General features: G+C 43.1%; 1 protein-coding gene across 1 annotated transcript in view; it reads right to left on the reverse strand.

The window, feature by feature from the left end:
- obscna (obscurin, cytoskeletal calmodulin and titin-interacting RhoGEF a) overlaps positions 1 to 25842 on the reverse strand; it is a 48140-nt gene that overhangs the window by 2726 nt on the left and 19572 nt on the right. The window contains 52 exon segments of the mRNA XM_061682970.1: positions 195 to 434; positions 523 to 628; positions 719 to 907; positions 1004 to 1126; positions 1209 to 1310; positions 1395 to 3123; positions 3237 to 3314; positions 3410 to 3455; positions 3679 to 3831; positions 3930 to 3956; positions 4068 to 4240; positions 4313 to 4390; positions 4453 to 4513; positions 4615 to 4815; positions 4897 to 4984; positions 5081 to 5249; positions 5986 to 6098; positions 6185 to 6321; positions 6470 to 6499; positions 6594 to 6699; positions 8198 to 8303; positions 8370 to 8499; positions 9166 to 9268; positions 9378 to 9545; positions 9624 to 9737; positions 9845 to 10022; positions 10108 to 10266; positions 10364 to 10528; positions 10626 to 10727; positions 10810 to 10969; positions 11115 to 11288; positions 11406 to 11488; positions 11595 to 11795; positions 12626 to 12738; positions 12815 to 12909; positions 12978 to 13050; positions 13121 to 14768; positions 14770 to 15230; positions 15331 to 15597; positions 15846 to 16112; positions 17632 to 17898; positions 17996 to 18262; positions 20439 to 20705; positions 20854 to 21120; positions 21189 to 21455; positions 22033 to 22299; positions 22373 to 22630; positions 22703 to 22981; positions 23084 to 23353; positions 23629 to 23895; positions 23969 to 24235; positions 24315 to 24581. Of these exon segments, the coding sequence (XP_061538954.1) occupies positions 195 to 434; positions 523 to 628; positions 719 to 907; positions 1004 to 1126; positions 1209 to 1310; positions 1395 to 3123; positions 3237 to 3314; positions 3410 to 3455; positions 3679 to 3831; positions 3930 to 3956; positions 4068 to 4240; positions 4313 to 4390; positions 4453 to 4513; positions 4615 to 4815; positions 4897 to 4984; positions 5081 to 5249; positions 5986 to 6098; positions 6185 to 6321; positions 6470 to 6499; positions 6594 to 6699; positions 8198 to 8303; positions 8370 to 8499; positions 9166 to 9268; positions 9378 to 9545; positions 9624 to 9737; positions 9845 to 10022; positions 10108 to 10266; positions 10364 to 10528; positions 10626 to 10727; positions 10810 to 10969; positions 11115 to 11288; positions 11406 to 11488; positions 11595 to 11795; positions 12626 to 12738; positions 12815 to 12909; positions 12978 to 13050; positions 13121 to 14768; positions 14770 to 15230; positions 15331 to 15597; positions 15846 to 16112; positions 17632 to 17898; positions 17996 to 18262; positions 20439 to 20705; positions 20854 to 21120; positions 21189 to 21455; positions 22033 to 22299; positions 22373 to 22630; positions 22703 to 22981; positions 23084 to 23353; positions 23629 to 23895; positions 23969 to 24235; positions 24315 to 24581 (11926 nt within the window).

Consider the following 25842-nt stretch of genomic DNA (forward strand, 5'->3'; position numbering starts at 1 on the left):
CAAACAAGACGAACAAAACTGTTGAGTGTGTTTGAACTGAACTGAGTTCTTCCTATTTACTCTATACCACCAACACTAAAAGCAATTAAAACAATACTTATCACCTTTGATGAGGGTATTAAATAGAGCTCTTTCAATAGGACCTTTTTGTATTAATGCTTTTTAGCGCTGCAGCAATTTCAAGCATCTGTCACCTTGCAGCTAAACTGTAGAGCAACTCTTTGCCAGCACAGAGCTCCTCCACCAGCACCAGGTAGCAGGAGGTGATGTAGGCAGTATGCAGCTGTACCAGGTGGGCATGGTGAAGCCTCCTCAGCAGCTGATATTCCCTCAGGACCAGCTGTCTCTGCGCCGCCCGGAAAGGCGTTATCTTGGCGGCAAACACTTGGCTGGTTTCAGCATCGCGACATAAGTTGATCACACTGAAACGACCCCTGAGGTGACGATGACAACATCAAAACGACGCATGGAGTACAGGGGGCGGAACTTCACATAATACAAGCTGGAAGAAAGAAACCCAACCTGTTGATCTCTGAGAGGAAGTTGTAATTCCTTTGTGCTGCCTGACTTTCTGACCCAGTCGCCTTTGAACCAAGGCACTCAGTCTGGATGAGAGGAATGTTAGCATCTGCACACAACACCCCAAAAAACATTCGAATAGCTGGAGAGATAAAGGCTCTCTCAAGACCTGCTTTCTGAAAGTTGATATTGCCATCACCTTCAGGGTGAGTTGCCATGACTACGGGGGCCGAAGCGTCACTGAAAGGTCCCGCTCCTGTCTTGGTGATGCAGCCCACCCTGAAAACATAAGAAGCTCCTCTGGGTAGGTCCTTGGCCACATAGGTGTTGTCACTCACATCCTCCGACAGGACTGTCCACTCCCCTCCTGAGGAGGAATGCGGCACTCCTTTAGAATACAACACGGTGATGCAATTTAATTCAAAGCTTAGAAGACCATTTGTAACCTCCAATATATATAGCTGTGTCTCGGCTGTGAACCTACCATCTGTACAGTACTGCACACAGTAGGTAACAGGGTCGCTAGACTGAACGGGCTTCCACACCAGCAGTACTCCACCTCCGTCCAACTGGAGCACATCAGCCTTGTTGGGGCGGACTAAAAGATCTAATACAATGAAGTGTGGCAAAATTATTGGTAACAAAATGATTATGAACAATACACACATTAAATAAGGCTAATTTGATACCTTTTGCTTTCTTAAATGCTGGTATCTTAAAAGAAGGCAAGCGCTTGGAGGTCCTCTTTTTTGGACTCTTTTCAGGAGGAATGGAGCCCTTAACAATTGGCGCTGTTGTAACAAAAACAATAAAATAAAGCTGATTGTATTGTAGTTCCTCAAACAGACACCTGTGTAACAATACAAATAGCGTACCTCCTTTACTTAGATCATCCTTACTGGATGACCTTGAAAACAGCTTGGTCAAACTTGAGGCTGAAGCTCTCATTTTCTTTCTCAGCGACATGGTAGGTGTTTCTGGCTTCATTAGCTCTCCCAGTGTTGGTCCTAACTCAGTGCTGTCCAGCTGGGAGTAGGAATGGCTAGCCCAAGACTGCCTGCGGAAGATACTCAGGAGTCCCGGCTTTGGGGATTTTCCTGTGGGTGGCTGAACTTCCAGAGCTGGCGCAGATGCATGTCTTTGAAGGCCGTGGCCTACTTTCTTATCTTTGGCCCTGGGAGGCCTTTCAGGAGCCTGGAGCGAGGAGAGGCTAGGACTTGGACTGGGTGTTGATGATGTCTGCATGTGACATATGTTGGGGCTGGAGCGTGTGCGGTTGCGTGGTGGGATTTGAGGAAAATGGCCTTTTGGTTTGAGTTCTTGAAATGACCGAGGGGATGGTGAAGTCAGAGGCTCCCCCGGGTCATCATACCCTTCACTCTCTCCTGATCTGTACCTCCCTCTGAGCTCCTCAAATGAACCAAGTCTACTGGAGGACTCAGAGCCACCGCGCTCCAAAATAGATGATTCAGCCAAGGAAACCTGGGATCCAGCGTAGGCGCCCCCTTCTGATTGCTCCTGATCCAACCTCTGGTTCATTCTATCACCCACGAGGAGACTTAAGGGAGCAGATTCACCAGCCAATGTGACAGTTCCTTGCACAGGAACAATGCAACGCCTTGTTCTTGCGGGTCTCTGAGGACTTGGAATCGCCAGAAATGTCTTTCCTCCCACTTCATCGTCTGTGAAATCCTCCTTCAGACTTTGTGTACCTTCTTCGTCACCTGGCTTTGAGGGCTTGGGTGAACTGGGGGATCGCCGAGAGTACTCATCAAGAGACCTGCTCCTTCTTTGAGGTGGCACATTGGTTTGTGTGCGGGGTACACTGCCATCAAAGGAAGTGGACTTGAGCATCGTGGGCTGGATGGACCCTCGTCTCTGGCTTCGGTTGGTCTCAGTGTCATCCTCTACGTATTCTATGAGAGGTTCATTGAGACGCCCTGACAAGCTCCTCCGGAGTGGCTTGCGACCTCTTTCCTGCTTTTTGGCCTGAAACTTGTCCCGTAATGTCATGTGTCTGGCAGACATGGGTGAAAGCTGATGAGATGAGCTGTAAAAAGTGCTCCGGATCACGCTGCCTCGAGGGATTCGACCCACGTCGCTTCCTGAACCTTCATCCCCATCGGAAATGTTGAGAGAAGGACTACTGCCCTTGTTGAACCTTCGTTCATTCTGAGGTGTGTGTAAGTACGAAACATCTGATGACGCAACGGACTGCCCACTCACACACCGTTCTAGCACGCTCCGCTGACCAACCAGCTCATCATCCTCTTCCTCCTCCCCAAACGTCACTTCTTCCTCCTCATATAGACCTTGATGAAGTTTGGCAAAAGGTTCTGGGAGCCGCGCTCTCTCGCTCAAAAGGTTGTAGTCCTCCTCCGTTTCAACCTCCTCCTCCTCCTCTTCCTCAGTTGGGCTGCAGTGCTGGAAGAAGTCCCAAGAGTCAGCCTCATCGTACTCGGATGACGAACCACTGCTCATGGAGGTACTGCTATTCTGCTGGTGTTCGCGGGGTACAGTCACTGCACTATCTCTGAGAGGAGCATCCAGGAGCTCCGGAATTTGCCTTAACGTAAGCACGGAACCAACGCAAGTCAAGGAACGCTGGGGGTGGAGAAGCAAAACAGACTGCTGAAACAGAGTCCCTTAAAGGCAAATTTTAGAATCTAACATGCCCCGAAAGAGTTTGACCAATGCCACATACTGTAACAACTCACCTGCCATTTTCTTTTTGAGATGAAAACCTTTAAACCCTTTGTGTTAATTTCATCCGTGTCTTCCCCTGCATGTTCATCCTGGTCGCAGTTAAATTTTGTTTAACCTTCATTCACAAGTTGGAAAACCGTTTCACACAAAAAAAGCTGTTTGCCATACATTAGTTAAGTCTCACCTGCAACCATTCATGGCTCAAGCACTCAAAAGCAGAAGGCCGCTTGCTAGACAGGGTAAAGGGAAAGTACAATGAATATTTTACACACCTGAAGTGAATAACCTTTTCATTATTATCATTAGCATTATTTGGTTATTGGATGAAATAAGTCAAAGGGTTGTACTCCCTTCTACTGAGGTGTATGATGTCAATTTCGACTCGTCATTATCAAATATGACTCCCACTGCAATTAGGGTGAATGAAATAATCATGTGTGGAACAGGGCCTACTCAGGTTCTGGTTGAAGAAGACTACGGAGAAAGGCCTGGGCCTCAGGACTTCTACTCATGACGTCAGGGGCATCCCAGTTTAGAGTGCCTTCTCCCACTCTTAGTAGGGTCGCACGGTCTGTCTCTCCCACAAATGGGCAACGACATAACAGACTGCCAAAAGAAGGAAAAGAAAAGAAAAGAAACAGTATTTACGATTATGGGCAGTTTTATGCCATCATATACTGTATCTTGCCTGGCGATATACATACCATAGATATGCCATCACACCCACTGCCCTGTTACAGATAGAAATATATGTTTCTGTTATGTCACATAAAACATAGTAGGTAAGTCAGTGGATAAACATTTTGGATTGATTGCAATGTCGCACTTGGATTTTGACTCACCAAATATCTGTGCCCACACTGACAGGTTCTTGGTGGACAACTTCAGGTGCAACAAACTCTGGTGTACCAAACATACTGTACTGATGTCTGGATATGTCTACTTCCTGGCAGAAGCCAAAGTCACATATCTTGATTTCATCTCTGGGTGGATATACCATGAGGATATTCTCTGGCTGAGGGGTTATTCGTAAATCAAAATGAATGATTGTCATTTTGTCGGTACTAAATTTGTGCCAAAATCTTACTTTGATGTCCAGATGCAAAATGTTCATGCTGTGAATATGTCCAACTCCTTCAAGAATTTGCTGGATATATGACTGAACCTGAAATACAATAATTCACAGTGCTACATCAAATTAACAAGAAGAAATACCGTGCGTCTTACCTCTTTCTCTGAGACTAATCCTCTGAGTAACAAATGGTCTACAAGGCAGTGAAAACTGCAGCTATTGATTGTTTATGTTAAAGAAGCTCTTCCGCTGTGACACAAGTCATAAGTGTATTGGAAGCATTTTTTAAAAACAATATTTTTTTTTAGAATGGATACATTTCTGTAATGAGCACCAGTGTGCGCCGGGTGCAAAAGAAGTCCAGCAGACAAGCCACCCTGGGATGAGCCAGACGGGAGAGCAAGTCCCTCTCCTGGAAAGCCCGAGTGCGGGTGCTGCTTCGCAGGGGTAAGAATTTGGCAGCAAAGACTTCGCCTGTCCCTCTGTGGATAACACACTTCACTACACCAAATGTTCCCCTAAGGATGAAAACACTCAGGTGAACCTTAACAAGGGGCAAAGTGATGGTATGACAATATGGATATGAAGCAGGGGCTCACCTTCCAATTTCTTCACCGACATCGTAGACGGCAAATAGCTTTCTTCTCTTCCCCAACTCCACCTCTCTTTCATGAGATCCCAGCGGACCTAAAAAAGAATGAAGGGTGAAACAGGTGAACTCTTAAATGACTGATAATATTTGCTAGTGTCCACAGCAACAAGCAAGATGTTCTGTTGCCTCACCTTCTTCAACTGTGAGCAGAGCCTGACACGACACATGGCCAGAGTGATTGTAGGAGAAGCAGGTGTAAATGCCGCTGTCTTCACATTCTGGACTCACGATGGTCACTGAGCAGCGGGCGGCATGCTGAACTATCTCCACATTCTCACTGGTTGTAAGTTCTTCTCCATCCTTCAGGAACAGCGCATAGGTCAAATTTGTCAGAAACTGTCATTGTAAGGAAGTGATTTCAGGAGCCAAGATTTAAGCGAGTCATGGTAAGGTTTAGAAACTGGAATGGTCAACGGTTGTCGGGTGTGTGGGCAGGTATACGTAAATATGTGGCCTTATAAAAGTGAGAGGATGTAGCCCTCCTTTGAATTCTACATAGTAGACACAGTAAACAAAGAAACAATAGATGACATCCAACATGTTGTGTCTCTCTCAACCGATCAGTGGACTAAAGTGCATCTGGCCCAGGGGTTAGCAAGTTATGGCATATAATCAGGCCTGCCCTGCATTAAGAGTAAGATTAAAAGGGTGCAGAAATGTCAAATTTGTACACTTTTTTGTTGTTGCTAATGTTATACGCTACCATAATTGTTCGCATATTTTGGGGATTTTCCTACTGTATATTCACCAAAACAATGAATTAAAAATAAAAACAGTTGTCACATTGACCCATGATTTGTTTGGTGTATCAGAGAATAAACATATTGAGGGTTAATTCAAGTTTAATTATGAATTAAATAAAGAATACAAATGATAATAGCTTAATAGCTTGATAAACGGTGAAAGCCTATTAGTAAAATAAACAATTTTACATAGTGTATCACCTCATGTCTCATCTTTGAATGCCAATGTACCGGTAATTAAAAATGACAAAGAACTGAACTGCTTATTGAATCTCCTAAATCACACATGCTACCTTGTACCACTGTATCTGTGGCATAGGCCTTCCTGTGATGATGGCGGTAAATGTTGCTGGCTGTCTTGGTTCAACGCACACGTCTTCAGGGGGTACTTGGATGAAAGGAGGAACTGAACAGGACAGCAAAGAAGGTGACAACATGACTACTTGAAAATAGGGAGTCTTCATTTTTTTTAGGAGAGAAGAAAAGGAGTACCGTCTGTAATTTCCTGCATTTGCTCTGAGATGTAGAGTTCTTCTTCCTCCTGCTCCTCCAAGTAACACGGAGGCTGCTGCTGTGCTGGCTGAGCCATGGATGCTGAGTGAGGGACTTCTGCAATACTACCCTCAGCTCTGGAGACACAAAAGCGATCAGGGGTTAGTGGTTTAAGTTCACAAGTGAATATCTGGCAGATTGTTCATAGTGTATGTTCTGGCCATTTAATGGGTGAGAAACCACGATTGCTCACTTAGGTGGGTGTTCAACATGGACAGTGCTCACCTCATTTTAAGCAGCTGCATTTCTCTTAGCCTCTCTCAGTCAAGAAAGTATTCCAATTTTGTTTAAAAAAAAAAAAAAATCAAAGGTTAAAGGAAATAAAATATCTTGGAAATGTTATACTCACTGTTCATGAATGGGTGGAAAAAACGTCTTTGCAATAGAGGAGGGAGTGAAATCCGTTTGCAGCCATTTCTTCACAAAGGCAGAGGACCAACCTTCCGAGTCTGCATCTAGAAAAATGGAAAATACCATTTGGTTAATGAATGTATTGATTGCACAATAGATATGAGTAAAACGTACATTATCCGAGAAAGAGAGAACAGATATAATGAGTCTCTTACCTGCTGGCTTCAGGCTTTAGTGAAACTATAGTACGGTACCCACCACATGAAGAAGATATGGGCATGTGCCCACTCCTGTATGAGAACATCTGCCCAGCACATGGCCATCTTGTATTTGTGGTGGTGAAGAGTTAGCTGGGCATGCGTTGACGATCGGGGGAAAAGGGGAACACTGAGCGGTTATATGTGATCATGACGATGATGACTTACATGGAGCGGCCCGCATTAGAAACCTCCTGCTTTTGGACTAGCAGAGGGAAGATGGAAAACATGAAGGTTATAGAAAATGAAAGGGTCAAATACTAACGCTAGTTTTGTATTGAAACAACGTACTTAAAGCACTTAATCGTATTAAAACTCACCAACCACAACATTAGGTGCAGCTGCACAGTGTAAAAAAAGAGATCCGATACATGGTGTATCAAACATTATGCCTAAACAAAGATAATAATGTTCAGTTAACACAAGCAACACTCTCAGAGAGGAATTAATTTAACATTTTAACACGATTGCAGGTGTACAACCGAGAACTATTTTTCATATTTTGCCTCTCTTGCATTTCTGTTGTTGTAAATTATATACGTAATGCCCGTTTGTAATCTATTTAAATGCAGCACTTCTATTGGATATCCTGAATGTATGTATTGTTGTGGCCAGTGAGAAGGATAATAATTAATGGCTCGGTAGTTCAGATGACTCCATCTAGTGGAGAAAAAGTTTAAATCTGCATCCTTTGTGGAGCCATCATTCGAGAAATCCCACAAAACAAATGTATTGCTTTTATTTTGTAGCTACTAGTTCCTACTAGTTTAAGGAAATGGCGGATATTTAGACAAGTACAGTTAGATTTTAAATTTTTTTTTTGGTTAGCATTTACAGTATATTCAACAACGGTTAAGCGTGGACTACAACTAGATATTTATGTGATGCCAGTGTGCTCTCAGTGTACTGCAATTTCTCCTCCCATGGAGCCTTGACAATAATTCACAGAAAATGAAACCATTAGCAGTGGGAAAGACGAATATAGGTGAGCACTTTTATCTCATCCACGTTTGGTTCTTGTAGGTATTCTTCTACAGCCTGGTAAACCAGCAACTGCGATGCGAGATTAAACAACTTGAGGTGTAAGGATGTAGAATGGATAAAAGGAAAAGTAAGTAATGTCTCAAAATGCAATAAACATGACACAATGGATGAAGTGCCCCAGTGGACTGTCAAGTGGCATTATAAGATGGGAACAGACATGGACTGTTGTGAACGATGGCATGTGCTGACTTCCTTCTTACATACATGATGAAGAAACTAAAATGTGTCCCTATCAAAAGACCCCCAGTGGCCGCTATGTTCTGCATCGCATAATTACCTTGTATAGCTTGACCTGTCCTACCTTTAGGAGGTAAGTCATGCGCCTGGGCACTGTCGGAGTCATTTGGGGCCACGTAGGAGGGGCACAGTCCGGCCTTGCACTTGACACAACCAAACTCATTTGAAAGCTGAAGTAAAACCAAATATTTCACATTCTGTGGTTTAGGGACGTTGTACAAACAAGAGCATCGTACCTCACACTCATACAGTCCAATGTCTGCATCTGTTGCACTGATAACTGTAAGAGACAATATTCCACTTCGAGGGTCGTTCACGACTGAATATTTTCGCTTGTCAGTCAACTCTTTGCCATCCTTCATCCACCTGCAGAAGCAAAGGAGGAGTTTAGTTCATTAATTAAGCTCCAATTCAAAAGATCTGTCAGAATTCTGCTTTCACAAACAGACATTTTGAATATTAAAAGAATAATAATGATCACATTACATGATCATAACGAACACGTATTAAAAAAAAGTGTATTTTGGTTGTAGTTTGTAGCCGTATAAAAGAGACTTTTCATGAAATTATTTTCTTTTTCATCTCCTCTTCCATCATCTCATCAGGTTTTCTCTTCAGTGCTCATGGAAGTTTTAGTGTCGTAGTTTCACATTGAAATTGGTTTGTTATGCAGATTCCGTTTGGGAAAAAAAAAAAAAAAACTCAAATTAAATATTTACATATAAAATTCAACCAGCCAAACTGGCTAATGGCAGTGGTGGGAAATACACTCGCATTTTGCGGGTTGGTGGGTGTTGCCTGTCAAGCTCTGGTTAAAACAATTGTTTAGGCATCCTTTTAAGATTAAATTACCAAATAAGTGTGTAAAACTTTCATTGTTCAAAAATGGGAAACCACAACATGTTGGTCCACATTATCGTTATAGCCTTGTAACAGAAAAGTAATTATTTACTCATGCTTTTTTACTGTATTAAATTATTAATTAATGTCATCACCAGTGAGTGTACAGTATTGGAAATATTGCACACTGACCTTATTCTGGGCAAAGGGGTTGTGAGAGCGGAGCAAGTAAACTGAATGTCCTCACTCTCGATCAGACAAGTGCTTTCCAGCCGACTAACAAACCTGGGTGGAGCTAAGAGGGAGGCATCTTTAATAGTAAATAAAATGTTGGTATGTTGAAATTATGAAATTCACTCAGAATGACAGTCTGATATGTAAATGTGATCTCTCAGGAGACTCACCCTGCACTACAACAGTAGTCAGAGTGCCAGCGCTGCCCATGCTGCTGGTAGCGTAACACATATATTGTCCAGAGTCTTCTGCAGTCAAGCTGTCCAAGATCAGACTGCACGTGCCTGACCTGTCTGCTGTGATGATGTGCCGAGGGTCATCCTCCAACACAAGGCCATCTGAGAAGAAGAAATCCGATTTGTGTAAAACCAATGCAGTGTGAGTCCCTTTTTTGAAATTGTATTTTAAATTCTGACCTTTGAACCAAGTGATTACTGGCTTAGGCAACCCTGTAACCTTGCAGCTCATTTTGATGGTATGTCCAATCTTCGTTGTGCAGTGCGACAGCCGTGATTGAAACACAGGGGGGTCTAATTGATTGACAGACACAAACGTAGCAGGGAAAAACAACATTGATGTCGAAAAATACAGCAAATAGCGATTTGCATTAGAACTGCTGTATTCATGAAAGGCCTACTGTTAGTGGGCAGGATGGATCGTTGCTGCAGCTCCTTCATGTCCTTCAGCCAGGAAAGTTTTACCAGTGGTGAGCGGCCCTGTAGTATATATGTCCGCACCGAGCCCCTGTGCTCATGCCACAGCTCCCAAGTCTTCTCATCACCTCCCAGTGTTTCCTTTAGCTCTACATCATTCAGCTAGGGTTGGCAGAGTCAAAAAGTCAACACAGATTTGCATGTCAACACGTGACCACCGATAGCACCACAATAGAAACTTCATTACCTTCATTTTATTCTTGAAGGTGTAAGTATCACAGTTCTTACTGGCATCTCTTTTCAGTTTGCATAGGACAATGCATTCTTTGAATAGAAAGACTTGTCTCTGGTGCCCTCGAGCCGTCTTTTTTGTTTCTGGAGTTTCATCCCACACTGTGAAGGTTCCCTTGGAGAAAAATTGAAAACCAGCATGTTTGTAACTCGTGACATTTACTTACTTTTTAGAGATAACATTTTGGGATGGTGCTGAAACCTGCACTGACCTGCCGCACAGGCTCACCCAGGGAGGTCAAAGGGGCGGGGTAGTTCTCAATGAGGGAGACCTGGTGCAGGTTGTCAGACCTCCAAGGTAAACACGACACAAGGGAGAAGGCATCCTCCAACAGATAGCAGCTCTGGCCGCTTTTGGCCTTGTTCTTAATTAATTCCTGCAGATAGAACATTCATTCACGACCCAGGTGACACACTGCGGCCAATTAATAGCAATATTTGGAAGAAAGAGGTCGTAAAATATTCCGCATTGACCTTCAGTAAAGCTTGATATGTCTGAATCCTTTCAACTGGTCTTTGGAGGAAGGTCGGGGTATCTATAACAGGAGCCTCAGGTCTACCAGATCCTGGTAACTCCTGTAATATGGCAAGGGGTGTTCTTAAAAATGACATTGTTGTTCATCATACTCAGTTACAGAATCATGTTGATGGGGCGCACTTTGAGATATTGTTGGGTAGTTTTATCAGCAATGCAAGCCTCTGCTTGCGGTTGTCCCAGCATGTAGTGAACATACTTTTCAAGGTCCTCAAAGTGATGGACCAGATGCATGGCGACATCATCATCTGTAGTACACTCCCTTAACCCAGGGAGAATAGACCTAAAAGCGCAGCACATAATGTCAACATAAGGCTTAAGCTAACTGTAGAAAATTATAGTCTGCTGTTTGTATTATACTCTTTTTGTCTAATATTTCAGGTGAGTGTTCTGTATATACATGTGGACACTGTGTATTGCGTATTTACTTCTCGTGAAGAAGGACAATGTCCTTTATATTTCTGAAAATAATATTTTTCTGGTTGAGGATGTTGATAGGGACATGGCGACTTGAGTCCAAGTAATTTAACGGATGAGAAATAAACATCCCCATCTCCTTCACAAACTCCTCTTCACCATCAATCAGCCCTTGAATCAGTTGGCTAAAGAAAATAAGTTGCAAGGAAAATGTATTTTGAGTCATCAGAGTGACAGAAAAGTAGGTAATAATGAAACAATTATATAATGGAAAATTATAACAGTGCTTTGTTATAACAGACCTTAAAGCCCTCCTATACTCTTCTCCTGTGGAACCAATTCCATCAAGATCCTTTTGAGGTGCCCGCAATTGTGTGAAGGCCTCCTGTCAAAAAAAAACAAAAAAAAATTATATAAAGAAGAAAAGTGCTGCATTTACTTCCAACACACTTCCTTAACTGATTATTTCACAGTTAAAATGAACATCCCACCTTTCTCTTCTTTTCCAGGTAGGCTGGGCACACCCATCCCTGTCGAGCAGGGTTGGTTTTGGTGGGTTTGGTTCTCACAAGCCATTTATCTGGATGGACAGAGTCTAGAACCTCTACATACTGACCCTCCTTCAGTAGAAAACTGTCTTTGCTTCCACTGTTGGGGTTGCAGTCTGCTCGAGCCACATACATTTCAAATATCTAAGGGAATTAAAAGGCAACTATATGTTAAAGAGGTTAACAGTATAATGTGCACATGTTAAAAATCCATGGGAGAAAGGCATTGTGGGCCAGAGAGCAGGCAGAGGGTGTTGGGGGCGACTTGACCAGAAACCAGCACAGATGTGCCAGCACCCCCAAACCAACCGTAGCCCAGTGACCAGAACAGGGCCAGAAGGCGGGGCCGACCGAGGCGGGAGGCGCTGACACCCACCATGAGCACCTAGTTAGCCGGGGACCCCACGCAGCCCAAGGGCGAGAAGGGCGACGACCACGGCGGCGCGCCCCGGGGAGCAGGAAGCACATACAAACAAATAACCATTCGCACTCACATTCACACCTACGGGCAATTTAGAGTCCGCAATTAATGCATGTTTTTGGGAAGTGGGAGGAAACCGGAGTGCCCGGAAAAAACCCACGCAGGCACGGGGAGAACATGCAAACTCCACACAGGCGGGACCGGGGATTGAACCCCGCTCCTCAGAACTGTGAGGCAGATGCTCTAACCAGTCGTCCACCGTGCCGCCCAGGCCTTATGTATTGTTTCCAAATTATTGCATTTTTCCCCTCAAGGAAGAGCCATAGCATCACTGGAATATTATAGCACTTAATAAGCAACTAATTGAGCGCTCTGATTACCACTATGCCACTTACAACCCCAAGGTGGTATTTTGCTTGGTATCTGGGGACTGCTATGATGGCCTAACTTAAATTTTCAATGTGTAAGTATTTTTGGGGTGTTTTGCTCAGCAACAAGACTTTCGCTTTCAATTTCAGTGGAAATTGCAGTTTCTCCAGTCAAAAGCACGAACCTCGCGTTGATCTTCTTCCCCTTCAGATTCTGATCCAGAGACAGTGCTAGCTAAAGGTGTGTGGGCCCTATGGTGTTTAGGAGAGGATGTCCTCATTTGGCCTTCTTGGGTGCCTATGAATAAGAAGCACACAATAGCATCAATATACCTGATAGAAACCTGGAAAGAACAAATTATATCATTGCTGACCTTTGACTTTTAATAAGTTCTTAAGAAGGCAGGGATCAGGGAAGTGTTGATCCAAGTCTTTTGGAGGCATTTGGTCTGTTGCTTCAGGAACCCCCCTTTGATAATATTCATGAAACAAATAAGTTGTCATAATGAGAATAAAATGAAACTTCTGCTCCATTACCTTGGTGGAGGTGTCTTAATTTCTACAGGTTCCATCACATCTGGTGCAGTGTCATAATCAGATGGACTTGACACTGTTAAGGCAAGAGGTCCCAATCAACAAAACTGAAAATATGTTGAGAATAAATTGCATGTGCTACTCACCGGAGCTGGTGGCGATGAGAGACGATGCCCTTCTCTCTTGTAGGCTCATCTGACTGTGCTGCTCTGTCAGGTTGTAGGCCTCCCACAAAGAAACATCCACATTCTCCACATAGTTATCAGCATCAGTCTCTGAAGTTGCGACCTGATATTGAATCGGTGTTTTTTCCTCAGGGCTCAGTGGAGCCAACTGCAGTGGAGTAATTGCGGCAAGCGGTGGGTGCACAGGCCTGCAGACTATCTGAGCAGGATGTTGGGGCGGAACCACTGTTACATTTCCATTGTAGGACGTAACGCCAAATTTACTGACCACCTCACATGTGTAGATGCCACTGTCACTCAGGGTCAATTCAGTGATTACAAGAGAGCATAGGCCACCTTCTGTTGCCTCAATACAATGTTGTTGATCACTCCTGATAGGTTGACCATCTTTAAGCCAGCGCACGCTCTCATAGTGTCCTTCTACAGCACACACTAAACTGATGGTACCATCAATATCTGCACACTGGTTCTTAAAGACCTCTTTCAAGACTGGCCGCATATCTTTGTCAGTTTCATGGCCTTTGAATGGAGTCTGCATCTTGACAGTAGCCTCTTGCATTTGTGATTCATCTTCAGCACTGATGTGAATCTCTGGTGAAGCATCCTGAACTGTCTTCTGGAGAACCAGAATGCTAGGCGGGCTGTAGGGTTGGCTTGACGCTTCATCAAGAAAGCCATCAGGTTGAATTATACTATGGTTGGCTGGGATCTCGGTCAAAGCTTCTGAGAAAGTTTCATCTTCAGAGATGTAGAGGAGAGGTATGTCTTCTGTCATTTGTACTTCTTGCTGTTCATCATTCCTTCCCATTGAGCCAGCAGCTATATTTTTGTCCACTTCCGGTTCTTTTCTCATGGGTTTTACTGGATGTTTGATCACTTGTTTGGGCACAACCAGATCAGTGTCTGCTGGTATTGACTGGTTTTGCTCAAGCCTTGGTTCCTCTTCTTTCAAAGACCTTGCTGTCTGTTTTAGTAGCTGATCTCTGGATGATGTCACCATTTGTTCGTCTTGATCTGTCTCAGTGTCTCTTGACAGTTGTTTTTCCATTCCTGTCTTTGTTTTGCATTTTGACCTCACAGGTGGCTTTGGAGGAATTATTTTAATCTTTATACCTTGAGGCAGTTCTTTTCTTTTTACAGAATGGCTCTCCAGTTGATTTACAGATGGCACTTGTATCAGTTGCTCCTCTACGCTCTCTGTGGTCACGAGTTGTTTCACGTCGTTTCTCTGTTTATTCCCTTCCTTATAATCATTGACTGTAGAGTTTGATGGGTGTGCGATGAGCTCCTCGGTTTCTTTTCTAACACATTCAGTGGGCTCTCTACCTCCTGCTACTTTTCCTTTTGACCTCACACCTGGTTTTACATCCTCTTCTGGCTTCCCTACTTCACCATCCTTATTAGTTGACTTTGCTTCTTGTTCCAATGTTATTTTGCTCCCATTGGACATTGCTAATGGTTTTATTACATTTTTCTCCTCCTCTACTTTTTTCCACAGTGTTGTCTCTGGATGGTCGTCTATTCTTTTAACTTCGCTGTCATTTTCACTAAGTTTCACTTTTTGCTTTGGATCAGTTTCCAGAGATTTAAATAGTTGGTTCTGTTCAGCAAGACTCCTAGTCTCCAAGAATCATGCCTGGGTGACTCAGCTCTGCCTCAGTTTGTCGCTCTGCTGGTTGTGTCTTCTCCATATCAATTTTTTCAATCACGTGCTCCTTCTCAACTAAGATTGTTGGTCTTTTGTAAATCTCTAACTCTTTCTTTGTATTATCCTTGAACAGCTTTAAATCATGAGCATTGTCAAAGCCTGTCTCTATAGGTTTTTCAGTCTTGATCTCTTTTTGGTCTTTAGTTTCTCTTTGAAAAGACTGGACGGGCTGTTTTATGTTATACATGGCCTTTACATCTTGTTCTAAAGCTGTTATTGATGCTTTTCGCATTGTCCTCTTCTTAGGCTCTAGAGGAACTGGATGAGCATCAGGGAGATTCACGTTGTCAGGTTTGGAAACGGTAGTCTGTGTTCCCGGTAGTATCATGGGAGGATCTTCCTTTGGTAAAGTAGTCTTAGGTGCTAGAGGGGGGAGTTTAAAGGGGAGGCGAAAGATTTCAGGGTCAAAAGTATACTATATCTTGTTGCTGTACATTTAGGTATATACACTAGATGTACCAACCTTTTAGCGACACCATGACAGTAGTCTCTGCACTTCCTGCTCGACATGAGTAATTTCCACAGTCTTCTGGATTTAGTTCCTTAATGTGAAGTTGCACCAAACTGCCATCCTGCTTCATTTCGTACTTCCTATTTGCTCTCAGTGGTATTCTGTCTTTTTTCCATTGTACTGACACTCCGAGTGTGGACAGTTCACAGCACAAGATGACTGTACCTCCTTCCTCACTTTCTGTGTTTTGTAATTCTTTCTTGAAAAAGCAAGGCAGTTCTAGAATGCATTAGGCAAAGAAGTGAAGTCATTACTTGTCTTTTTAAATAACACTCACCTGCGCAATCAATTGAGAGCCAATACAGTACAATGTTTGCATCACAAACAATATTAATATCTGTAAGGGCACATGGCATGCTAGTCTACCTAATGTAGAAGCTGTGTGTAGATTCATGTCGTAAAATAAAAATTAAAAAACACCCATAATACAAACTATGTCCTCGAATTCAGTAGGTTGATGCGCACACCTTTTATAGACACAGTTGCAGTGGTCTCTGTACTTCCTGCTTGGCATGTGTAGCTGCCACTGTCCTCAGGATGGAGCTCCTTTATGTGAAGCTGGAGGAAGCAGCCATCCTGTGTCATTTCATATTTCCTGCTAGCTTTTAAAGGCAGTGCGTTCTTCTTCCACTGCACTGACACTGTAGGTTTTGACAGCTCGCAAGACAGGACAGCTGTAGCTCCTTCCTCTGCGTCTATACTATGTAGCTTTTTCTTGAACAGCAGAAGGAGGTCTGTAAAGATTTTTGAAAATAATTTATTGTATCATCTAAATGGTTAAGGCTTCAAGACGGCAGTGGCGGGCACGTGCATTTGGTACTTGGGCCTTTAGTTGGCTTACTCGGCTTAATCTGTCTCTTAATACCACCACTGTTATGTTGCAGTTATAGAAACCATCCATCCATTCTCAACACCGCTTATCCTGTTCAGGGTCGCGGGGCGCTTGAGCCCATCCCTGCTGTCTTTGGGCGAAAGGCGGACTACACCCTGAACTGGTCGCCAGTCAGTCGCATGGCACATACAACACAACACACGATATAACAGCACACAGCTGTGCCACATACATCATCTGGAGTAGTTGTTGAGTTGGATCAATACTTATCTAAACAGAGATTCTCAAAGTGTGTTACATTCTTTCTAGTGGTAATACAATTAAAATGTACCGTATAACAATTTAAAACACAAAATAGTGTACAATCAAACAGAATGAAGCTTGTAGCTATGAAACAGCTTATTTAAAACATTTTTTTTTTTTCAAAATCCAGTAGTGTACTGTAAGTTCTTTTACTTTTCATGCACAATACAATTTTTACTTCAAAGTACGGTACTTTTTTTAAGTACAGTTCATTTGTATTTAACCTAAGTACAGCAAATGTCCTTTTAATCACTAAAACCTCGGCCTCTCTATTTTTTTGAATGTACGTGTGTTAATGTTGCCATTATGGTGGTACTTGGAGAGCTAAATATTTTTTTAGGTGGTACTTCGTATAAAAGGTTTGAGAACCACCGAAACACAAAAACAAAAAATATTATCATACACACTGGAGATGCAAATTATTATATGTATTAATGTGTGCAGATCACTACAGGCTAATCAAATATTTTACTCATCGAAGTTGGCTGTGACAAGATTTGCTGACCAACCAATCAGAGAACGGTAAAATGGTGATATCATCTAGGGCCAGTGCAGTGACCCTGTGAGGATGAATTTGAAATGTGATTGGTTAAAGAAAGTCCCATAGTTTAAGATACATTAACCACCACTTCAGATTCTGAAGGCCTTTGGCAGATTAGATTGACATGGCAGCATATAGAGGCTGAAATCTGATTGGACAAAATACGATAAATCCACATGTACTGGAAGCAGGGCAGCCAAGAGAAACAAACCAAACTGGAAAATAGACTGTTAGGAATTAATTAATACTCCATGGAGTAAATATTAGAATTTAGGTTGTAAATTCTGCGATTGGTTGGCGACCAGTTCAGGGAATACCCCGCCTCTTGCCCATGGGATAGGCTCCAGCACGCCCGCGACCGAAGTCAGGATAAGCAGAACGGAAAATGGATGGATGGATAGATTGTAAATATAGGCGAGTGCTTCTGATAGTATTTAGGCCAGCAGAGAAGCCCTTACTGGCCCTGATTTCTCACCGCAGAAAAATGGGCATCTTAACAGCAGTCATTGCCGTACATTTCAGGCAATGACATTTTGGAGGGGTAGCACATAATTTGTATAATATACAGTACACTAACCTTTTACAGAAACAGTTGCTATGGTTTCTGCACTTCCTGCTTGACATGTGTAGCTACCACTGTCCTCAGGCTTGAGCCCCTTGATGTTAAGCTGCTGAAGGCAGCCATCTTGCTTCATCTCATACTTCCTGTTGGCCCTCAGAGGCAGCCTGTTCTTCGTCCATTGCACTGGCACTGCCGGTTTAGACAGCTCACAGCACAGAGAAATTGAACCTCCCTCATCTACCTCTATATTTTGTAGGTCTGTCACAAATAACGGAGGGAGCTCTGGGGGAATTTGACAAAAAGAGAGGACAAGCGAAGATGACCAATGGGATTAGGTGACGAAGTTTGATTGAGACACCCCGACTCTATGTACACACACCTTTTACTGACAAAGTTGCCACAGTCTCCGAACTTCCAGCTTGACATGAGTAACTACCACTGTCCTCAAGTTTGAGCTCCTTAATGTTGAGTTGCAGGAAGCAGCTATCTTGTTTTATCTCATACTTCCTGTTGGCCCTCAGAGGCAGCCGGTTCCTCTTCCATTGCACTGCCACTCCAGCTTTAGACAGCTCACAGCACAGGATGGCTGAATCTCCTTCCTCTGCCTCCATACTTTGCAAGTCAGCTTTGAATGAAACCGGGTGCTCTGGAGAAGAATTTGTAGAATAGAGTTATAAACAATTAGGGTAATGCTTCAAAACTGACAGGAAAGGGTGGACCCGAAGCGATGCCTTTCACTCAGCATGCAAAGCAGCATTAAAGTGAAATACTTTCTTCAAGTAGACACACCTCTTACAGACACAGTTGCAATGGTTTCTGCACTGCCTGTTTGACATGTGTAGCAACCACTATCATCAGGCTTGAGATCACTGATGTTGAGTAGCAGGAGGGAGCCTTCTTGTTTCATCTCAAACTTCCTGTTAGCCTTCAGAGGTAACCTGTTCTTCTTCCATTGCACTGGGACTCCAGGTTTGGACAGCTCACAGTGCAGGGAGACTGAACCTCCCTCCTCTGTCTCCACACTTTCCAATTGTTCTTTGAAGAATAACGGGAGCTCTATTGGGAAAACCATTGATCAAACATCATTAGATGTTTGGGATCTATTTAGAACATATATGTCAAACTCAGGCCCGGGGCCAAATTTGGCCCATGATGTAATTATATTTGGCCCGCAAGACCATATCAAATGTGTATTAGAGCTGGCCCGCCAGTATATAGCACATGCGCCACTAATATTACAAATCCAAGAATCCTTTTCTAGTGTGTTGGGCCATCAGTCTTGACCGGCGAGCACACCTTCCCTTTCTGTTGCAGTCGTTAGCAACTATGCTACCAGTCTCCTCGAGCAAATTTACACTTCCCCTTCCCAAAAATGGCCAAACAAAAGACGGAAAACACTTAACTTCCAAGACAGGTGGGAGGCAGATTATCTGTTCACAAAAGTAAAAGACAGACCTGTTTGTCGTGTGCGGAGCAACATGGCTGTAACAAAGAATATAACATAATTCATAAATCTTCCGTTCCGCTTATCCTCACAAGGGTCGCGGGCTGATGGAGCCTATCCCAGCTATCTCTGGGTGAGAGGCGGGGTACACCCTGAACTGGTCGCCACGGCACATATAAACAAACAACCATTCACGCACACATTCACACCTACGGGAAATTTAGAGTTGTCAATTAACCTAGCATGCATGTTTTTGGGATGTGGAAGTAAACCGGAGTACCCGGAGAAAACCTACGCAGGCACGGGGAGAACATGCAGACTTCACACAGGCAGTGACAGGATTTGAACTCCGGTCCTCAGAACTGTGAGGCAGCTGTGCTAACCAGTCGTCCACCGTGCCGCCTAATTGAATTGTTTTTTTTAATATGCCCTTTATCAACTCCTAGGCAGGGACGTAATAGTTTGGATTTTTATTGAAGGACATTCTTATTTTTTGTGGGTTATTTTGTTGTTGGCCTTTGAAAAAAGATTTACATAAAAAAGAAAGGTAGTTGGAGATAGATAAATAGAAGATGGAGAGACAGAAGAATTAATATTATCTATCCATCCATCCATTTTCTGAGCCACTTCTCCTCACTAGGGTCGCAGGAGTGCTGGAGCCTATCCCAAGTGTCATCGGGCAGGAGGCAGGGTCCACCCTGAACTGGTTGCCAGCCAATCGCAGGGCACATAGGAACAAACAACCTTTCGCACTCACAGTCATGCCTACGGGCAATTTAGAGTCTCCAATTAATGCATGTTTTTGGGATGTGGGTGGAAACCGGAGTGCCCGGAGAAAACCCACGCAGGCACGGGGAGAACATGCAAACTCCACACAGGCGGGGACGGGGATTGAACCCCGCACCTCAGAACTGTGAGGCTGACGCTCTAACCAGTCGTCCACCGTGCCGCCTAATGTTATCTATTTAAATACAAAACAACAATCACATACCACTGATGTCTTTATCACAAATTTGATTTCTCATGTTTATAATATTACATTTGTTTATTCCAGATTCAGTATTTTAGCAAAATGTAAGTTTTTTGTCATATGATAAACTTTAAACCATGCACGTCACAGTGCTTTTTCATTCAATATTGAGTTTGGCCTGCGGCGTTGTTCCAATTTTTCATTTTGGCCCACCGTGAATTTGAGTTTGACATCCCTGATTTAGAACAATAGTTATACTGTACATTTTAAGCTTACAATAGAATAGAATGACTTTTCCACCTAATATACATGCATGCTGTGCATTAAGTATTTTGATGTGCATTTGCCTTCATTATTATGAGTTTTTTAAATTCAACTTCTAAATGTACATTGACAAAATGTAAATACCTCTCACGGCTACAGTTGCAGAGGTCTCTGAACTTCCTGCTTGACATGTGTAGCTACCACCGTCCTCAGGTTTGAGATCACTGATATTGAGCTGAAGGAGGCAGCCATCTTGTTTCATCTCATATTTCCTATTGGCCCTCAGAGGCAGTTTGTTCTTCTTCCATTGAACTGTCGCTCCAGGTTTGGACAGCTCACAGGACAGGGAGATTGAACCTTCCTCCTCCACCTCAATACTTTGTAAGTTTGTAACAAAGAATGGTGGCAACTCTGGGGAAATTAATCATAGCACGTGATTAATATGGCCCACAAAAATGTCAGAAAAGAGTCCTGTTTGGACAATTATTGATATCCAATATAACTGTATCATTTCGAGAGCAAAAAAGGCAGTCATGTTTCAAAGATACAAGAACAGTACCTTTTACTGACACCGTTGCAGCAGTTTCTGTACTTCCTGCTTGACATGTGTAACTTCCACTGTCCTCAGGTTTCAGCTCCTTGATTTTAAGCTGGAGGAGGCAGCCATCCTGCTTCATCTCATACTTGTCACCGGCTCTTAATGGCATCTTGTTCTTCTTCCATTGTATTGCAGTATCTGTCTTCGATACCTTACAGCAGAGGGAGGCAACACTGCCCTCCTCAGCTGTTACATTCTGTAAGTTTTCTTTGAAAAATGGCGGAAGTTCTAGGAAAGATTTGATTCAAGGGTGAGAGAAGCCCTGAGCAGAAAATTGAAGGAGACACTGTACCTACCTTTCACTGTCAAAGTAGCAATTGATTCTACACTTCCTACATGACACGAGTATCTGCCACTGTCTTCAGGTTTGAGGCCCACAATGCTAAGCTGAAGGAGGCAGCCAGCTTCTTTCATTTCATACTTCCTATTGGCCCTCAGAGGCAGTCTGTTCTTCTTCCATTGCACAGACACACCAGGTTTGGACAGCTCACAGCTCAAGGAAACTGAGCCTCCCTCCTCCATCCACACATTTCGTAAATCTTTCTTGAAGAATGGTGGTAGCTCTGGGAAATAAGGGATAGCCAAAGTCCAAAATGTTGATGTCATGAAAACAAAACTGAACCCATCCATCCATCAATCCATTTGGACAATGCTTGTCCTCATTAGGGTCACGAATGAGCTGGAGCCCATCTCAACTGACTTTTGGTAAGAAACGGGGTACCCCCGGACTGGTCACGAGCCAATCGCAGGGCATACACTATATAGGCAAACAACCCTTCACACTCACAATCACACGTATGGACAGTTTAAAATCTTCAATTCACATACCATAATGTCAGGCATATACAGTAGTTGGAATGTGGAAAGAAGTTGGAGTACTCAGAGAAAACCCACACAAGCACAGGAGAAAATGCAAACTCTTCAGCAAACCAATACAAATGGACAGTTCGATGCTATAACTTTTTGGGAAGAGTTTATGGAAGCCTCTTTTCAGTTCTAAGATGTGCACCTGTCCAAAAATACTATTGCTTGCCCACACAGAGCTCGGACATGAATCAAATCAAATAGTTTTGGGAAGTACTGTACTTTTGTCTATTTAGTGTACTGTATGTGCTTGATCAAGTTTGCATTCGACCTTACCTTTGACAGTAACAGTTGCAGTAGTTTCTGCATTTCCTGCTTGACACATGTAGCTGCCACTGTCCTCAAGTTTAAGCTCCTTGATGTGAAGCTGGAGGAAGCAACCATCTTGCTTCATCTCATACTTCCTGCCAACGCTCAGTGGCAATCTGTTCTTCTTCCATTGTACCAGCAGCCCGGGTTTAGAAAGCTCACAGTACAGGACGGCCGAGCTCCCCTCTTCAGTCTCAACACTTTGCAACTCTTCCTGGAAGAATGGGGGGAGCTCTGGAGAAGAAAAGATAAATGACAGAAATGGACACACCTTCACTTTGTAATGCCACGTCACTTCCGATAATACCTTTCACACTAAGCTTGGCACTGGCCTGCGCATCGCCTGTATCGCAGGAGTAAACTCCAGCGTCAAGGGGATCTACAGCATGGATGAGCAGTAAGTTCACTTTTCCCTCCTTGCGTATCTCAAATTTATCACAGTTTCTGAGAGGAATATGGTTGCGCCTCCAGGTAACAGTGGTGGTGAAGTCAGTGGTTGTGCAGGACAAAGTAGCAATCTCTCCTTCCAAGATTAGAACATCTTGAGGCTTCTCCTCAAATAAAACTGAACATTAAAACATATCTTTAGCTTAAAAAAATCATCACAACAGGACTTAATAGATATGCCTCTCCTCACCTTTGGGCTTGGGCACCACTAAAAGACTCGCTGATGTCCTTTCCTCCCCGACCGCAAATGCCACAATGCCCGTCTCCTCAGGTGTTGTCATGGTGAGGACAAGTCGGTGTTGGCGACCCTGGCATGTCATCTGGTTCATTTCGTTTTTCTGCAGTTGACTGGAGCCCAGCCACCACACACCCTCATTCACATGGGCGTGACTAAGTTCGCACACAAACACGGCGTCCTCCCCCGCAGCCACAGTAATGTCCTTAAGCTCTGTAACAATTCGCACTCGCTCTGTGGAGGAGAAAGACAGAGAAAAATACTTTCGTAGTGATGGAGTGGGAGATATTTACAATAATGATAACGATGGGAAGGGATTCTTGTGTTTCCACATACCTCTCACAATCAACTTGGCGGTGGTCTTCTTGCCCCTGGTGATGCAACAGTAATCGCCTGCATCCTCCAGGTGCAGCTGCTTGATCTCAAGCATATGCGTAGGTCCTTTTTTTGTAATAATTAAGCGTCCCCCTTCTTCAATTACAGCATTGTCCTTCTTCCAAGTGACAGGGACATTCGTACTGGAAACTTCACACGACAGCAGCACAGATTTGCCCTCCATCACCGCTTGGCTGTCCAGTTCCTTCTCAAAGAACACTGATGCCGCCGCTAGCATCAGGAAAAAAAGATAAATTAAGTTGTTACTTTTGAAAGAGTTACATGGTATATTCTTCCATAATTTCAAAGACAATCTGTTCAGGCCATAACATTTAAAAGCTTTCTCAAATAAGCAACCGGATCACCAGCGTGTGTGTGCAAGCTCTGTGCCAAAAACGCAGTTCATTGATAATAATTTCAGTTCACTACATTTGGTACCAAATCCAACTAAATTATTGTAAGAACAGATTTTGCAGGAAAAAACATGGTGCATGTTTTTATTATACCTCTCACATTCACTTCAGCTGTCGTCTTCTGCTCGCCAAAAACACAACTGTACTCCCCAACATCCTCAGGCTGGATGTTTCTGATACTCATCTCAGCTTTGTTCTCCTTGAGAGTCATCTGATACCTCCCACCCTGATAGACCTGGTCCTCTCCCTTCCACCACTGTACAGATACCCCAGTCCTGGACAGTTCACATCGCAGAGTCACGTTGCCTCCCTCAGCGGCCTCCTGGTTCTTTAGACCCATCTTAAAGGTGAGGGGGATAGCTGTGGATGTGAGACAGAGAAAATTAGTAATATTTCTCTACACACATGCTTACACATAGCAATCATGGCTCACGTGTAACAGTGATGTTGGCTACGGTCTTGGCATCGCCATAGATACAGCTGTAGATTCCACTGTCCTCCAGCTGAGTGTTTTTGATGGTCAGCTCCAGCATGCTGTTTCGATTTCTTAGCTGATACTTGAAATTATTCTTCAGAAGCTCCTGGCCTTTCCTCCATTCAACAGAAAGGCCGGGCTTGGACAATTCGCATGTCAACGTTACGTTGTTCTCCTCCTCCACTTGCAGGTTCTTTAACTTGGTTTTGAATGTGATGGGAGGTGCTGGAAATATTTGTACATCTTATTGTGAACATCTGGACGGGGCACCTGGTTGTATTATAGTAAATGTGAGATCACTCACCTTTCACTGTGAGCTCAGCAGTGGATTGGCTGTCTTTAGTTTTACAAGTGTACTTCCCCGCATCACTCTCTTCTACATTGTTGAGGAACAGTTTGGTGAAATTTCCCTCCTGTTTCATTTCATATTTGTAACCGGGCTTCAGGATCACTCTTCCTTTCCTCCAGTCCACGGGAGCTCCAGGTTTGGACAACTCACAGCAGAACACACCACTGCCACCTTCCTTCACTTCCAAATTCTGAACTTCTTGCTTAAATGTAATAGGAAGGGCTGGAGAATAACAAAACATCAAACAATTTTCAAAGTATTTTCTACACAAACTAGACTAGGTACACACGATGTAATAGGATCCAATACATGACAGCTATTAGAAGTTCTTAAAAGGTTACAATATAGTATTGACGGGGATTCAACGTTATCTTGATGATTGTGGTTGCAGTTTGTCATTGTGTAGAACTGGACTGTATCATACTGGGAACTGTTTCTAATATTCTGCCCGTATAGCAAAAAAGGCCAACAAAAAAGTTAGTTATTAAGATCTGTGTGATGAAATACTTATATACATACACACACACACACACAAACACACACACACACATATATATATATATATATATATATATATATATATATATATATATATATATATATATATATATATATATGTATTTTTTTTTTTTTTTACTTTTGGAACTTGTCATATTTGATGTCAGTGTCATATTTGTAATACTGCTATATCTGTCGATTGTATTTTTCTTTCATTAAGATTAATTATGAATAGCTTTCATCACTAGTTGGCTGGGCAATGTTGGTATGGAAGTGAGATCTTATGCTCATTTTAACTTACGTAAGTTAAAGTTCTGACAGTGCTAATCAAAATGAGCAATAGTATCTTTTATTATAATTATTATCTGTATGTTGTTTTGAGCGGCACGGTGTACGACAGGTTAGAGTGTCAGCCTCACAGTTCGCCCCGCCTGTGTGGAATTTGCATGTTCTCCCCGTGCCTGCGTGGGTTTCCTCCGGGCACTCCGGTTTCCTCCCACATCCCAAAAACATGCATGTTAGGTTAATTGAAGACTCTAAATTGCCCGTAGGTGTGAATGTGAGTGCAAATGGTTGTTTGTTTATATGTGCCCTGTTTATATGTACCCCGCCTCCTGCCCGTTGATAGCTGGGATAGGCTCCAGCACTCCCGTGACCCTTGTGAGGATAAGCGGCTCAGAAAATGGATGGATGGATGTTCTTTTGATTAAGCTCTTGTGATAGATCTTTTTACTGTACTGTAGATCAGTGAGTTCCAACCTTTATGGAGCGAAGGCACATATTTTACAATTGGAAAATCTCACAGCACACCAACAAACAAAAATGTCACAATCTACTGATACACAGTAATTACTGTATATACTTCCTGCCATCTAATAGAAGAGCATTTATTTGTCCGTCTGTCGCTATGCCTCACTGGCATGAATAGAGGAACAAAGATACACTATTTCTTGTAAATGAATAATTTTTGGAGCAGTCAAGTAAA

The sequence above is a fragment of the Phycodurus eques genome, chromosome 8, assembly GCF_024500275.1.
Source record: "Phycodurus eques isolate BA_2022a chromosome 8, UOR_Pequ_1.1, whole genome shotgun sequence".
Lineage (NCBI taxonomy): Eukaryota > Metazoa > Chordata > Actinopteri > Syngnathiformes > Syngnathidae > Phycodurus > Phycodurus eques.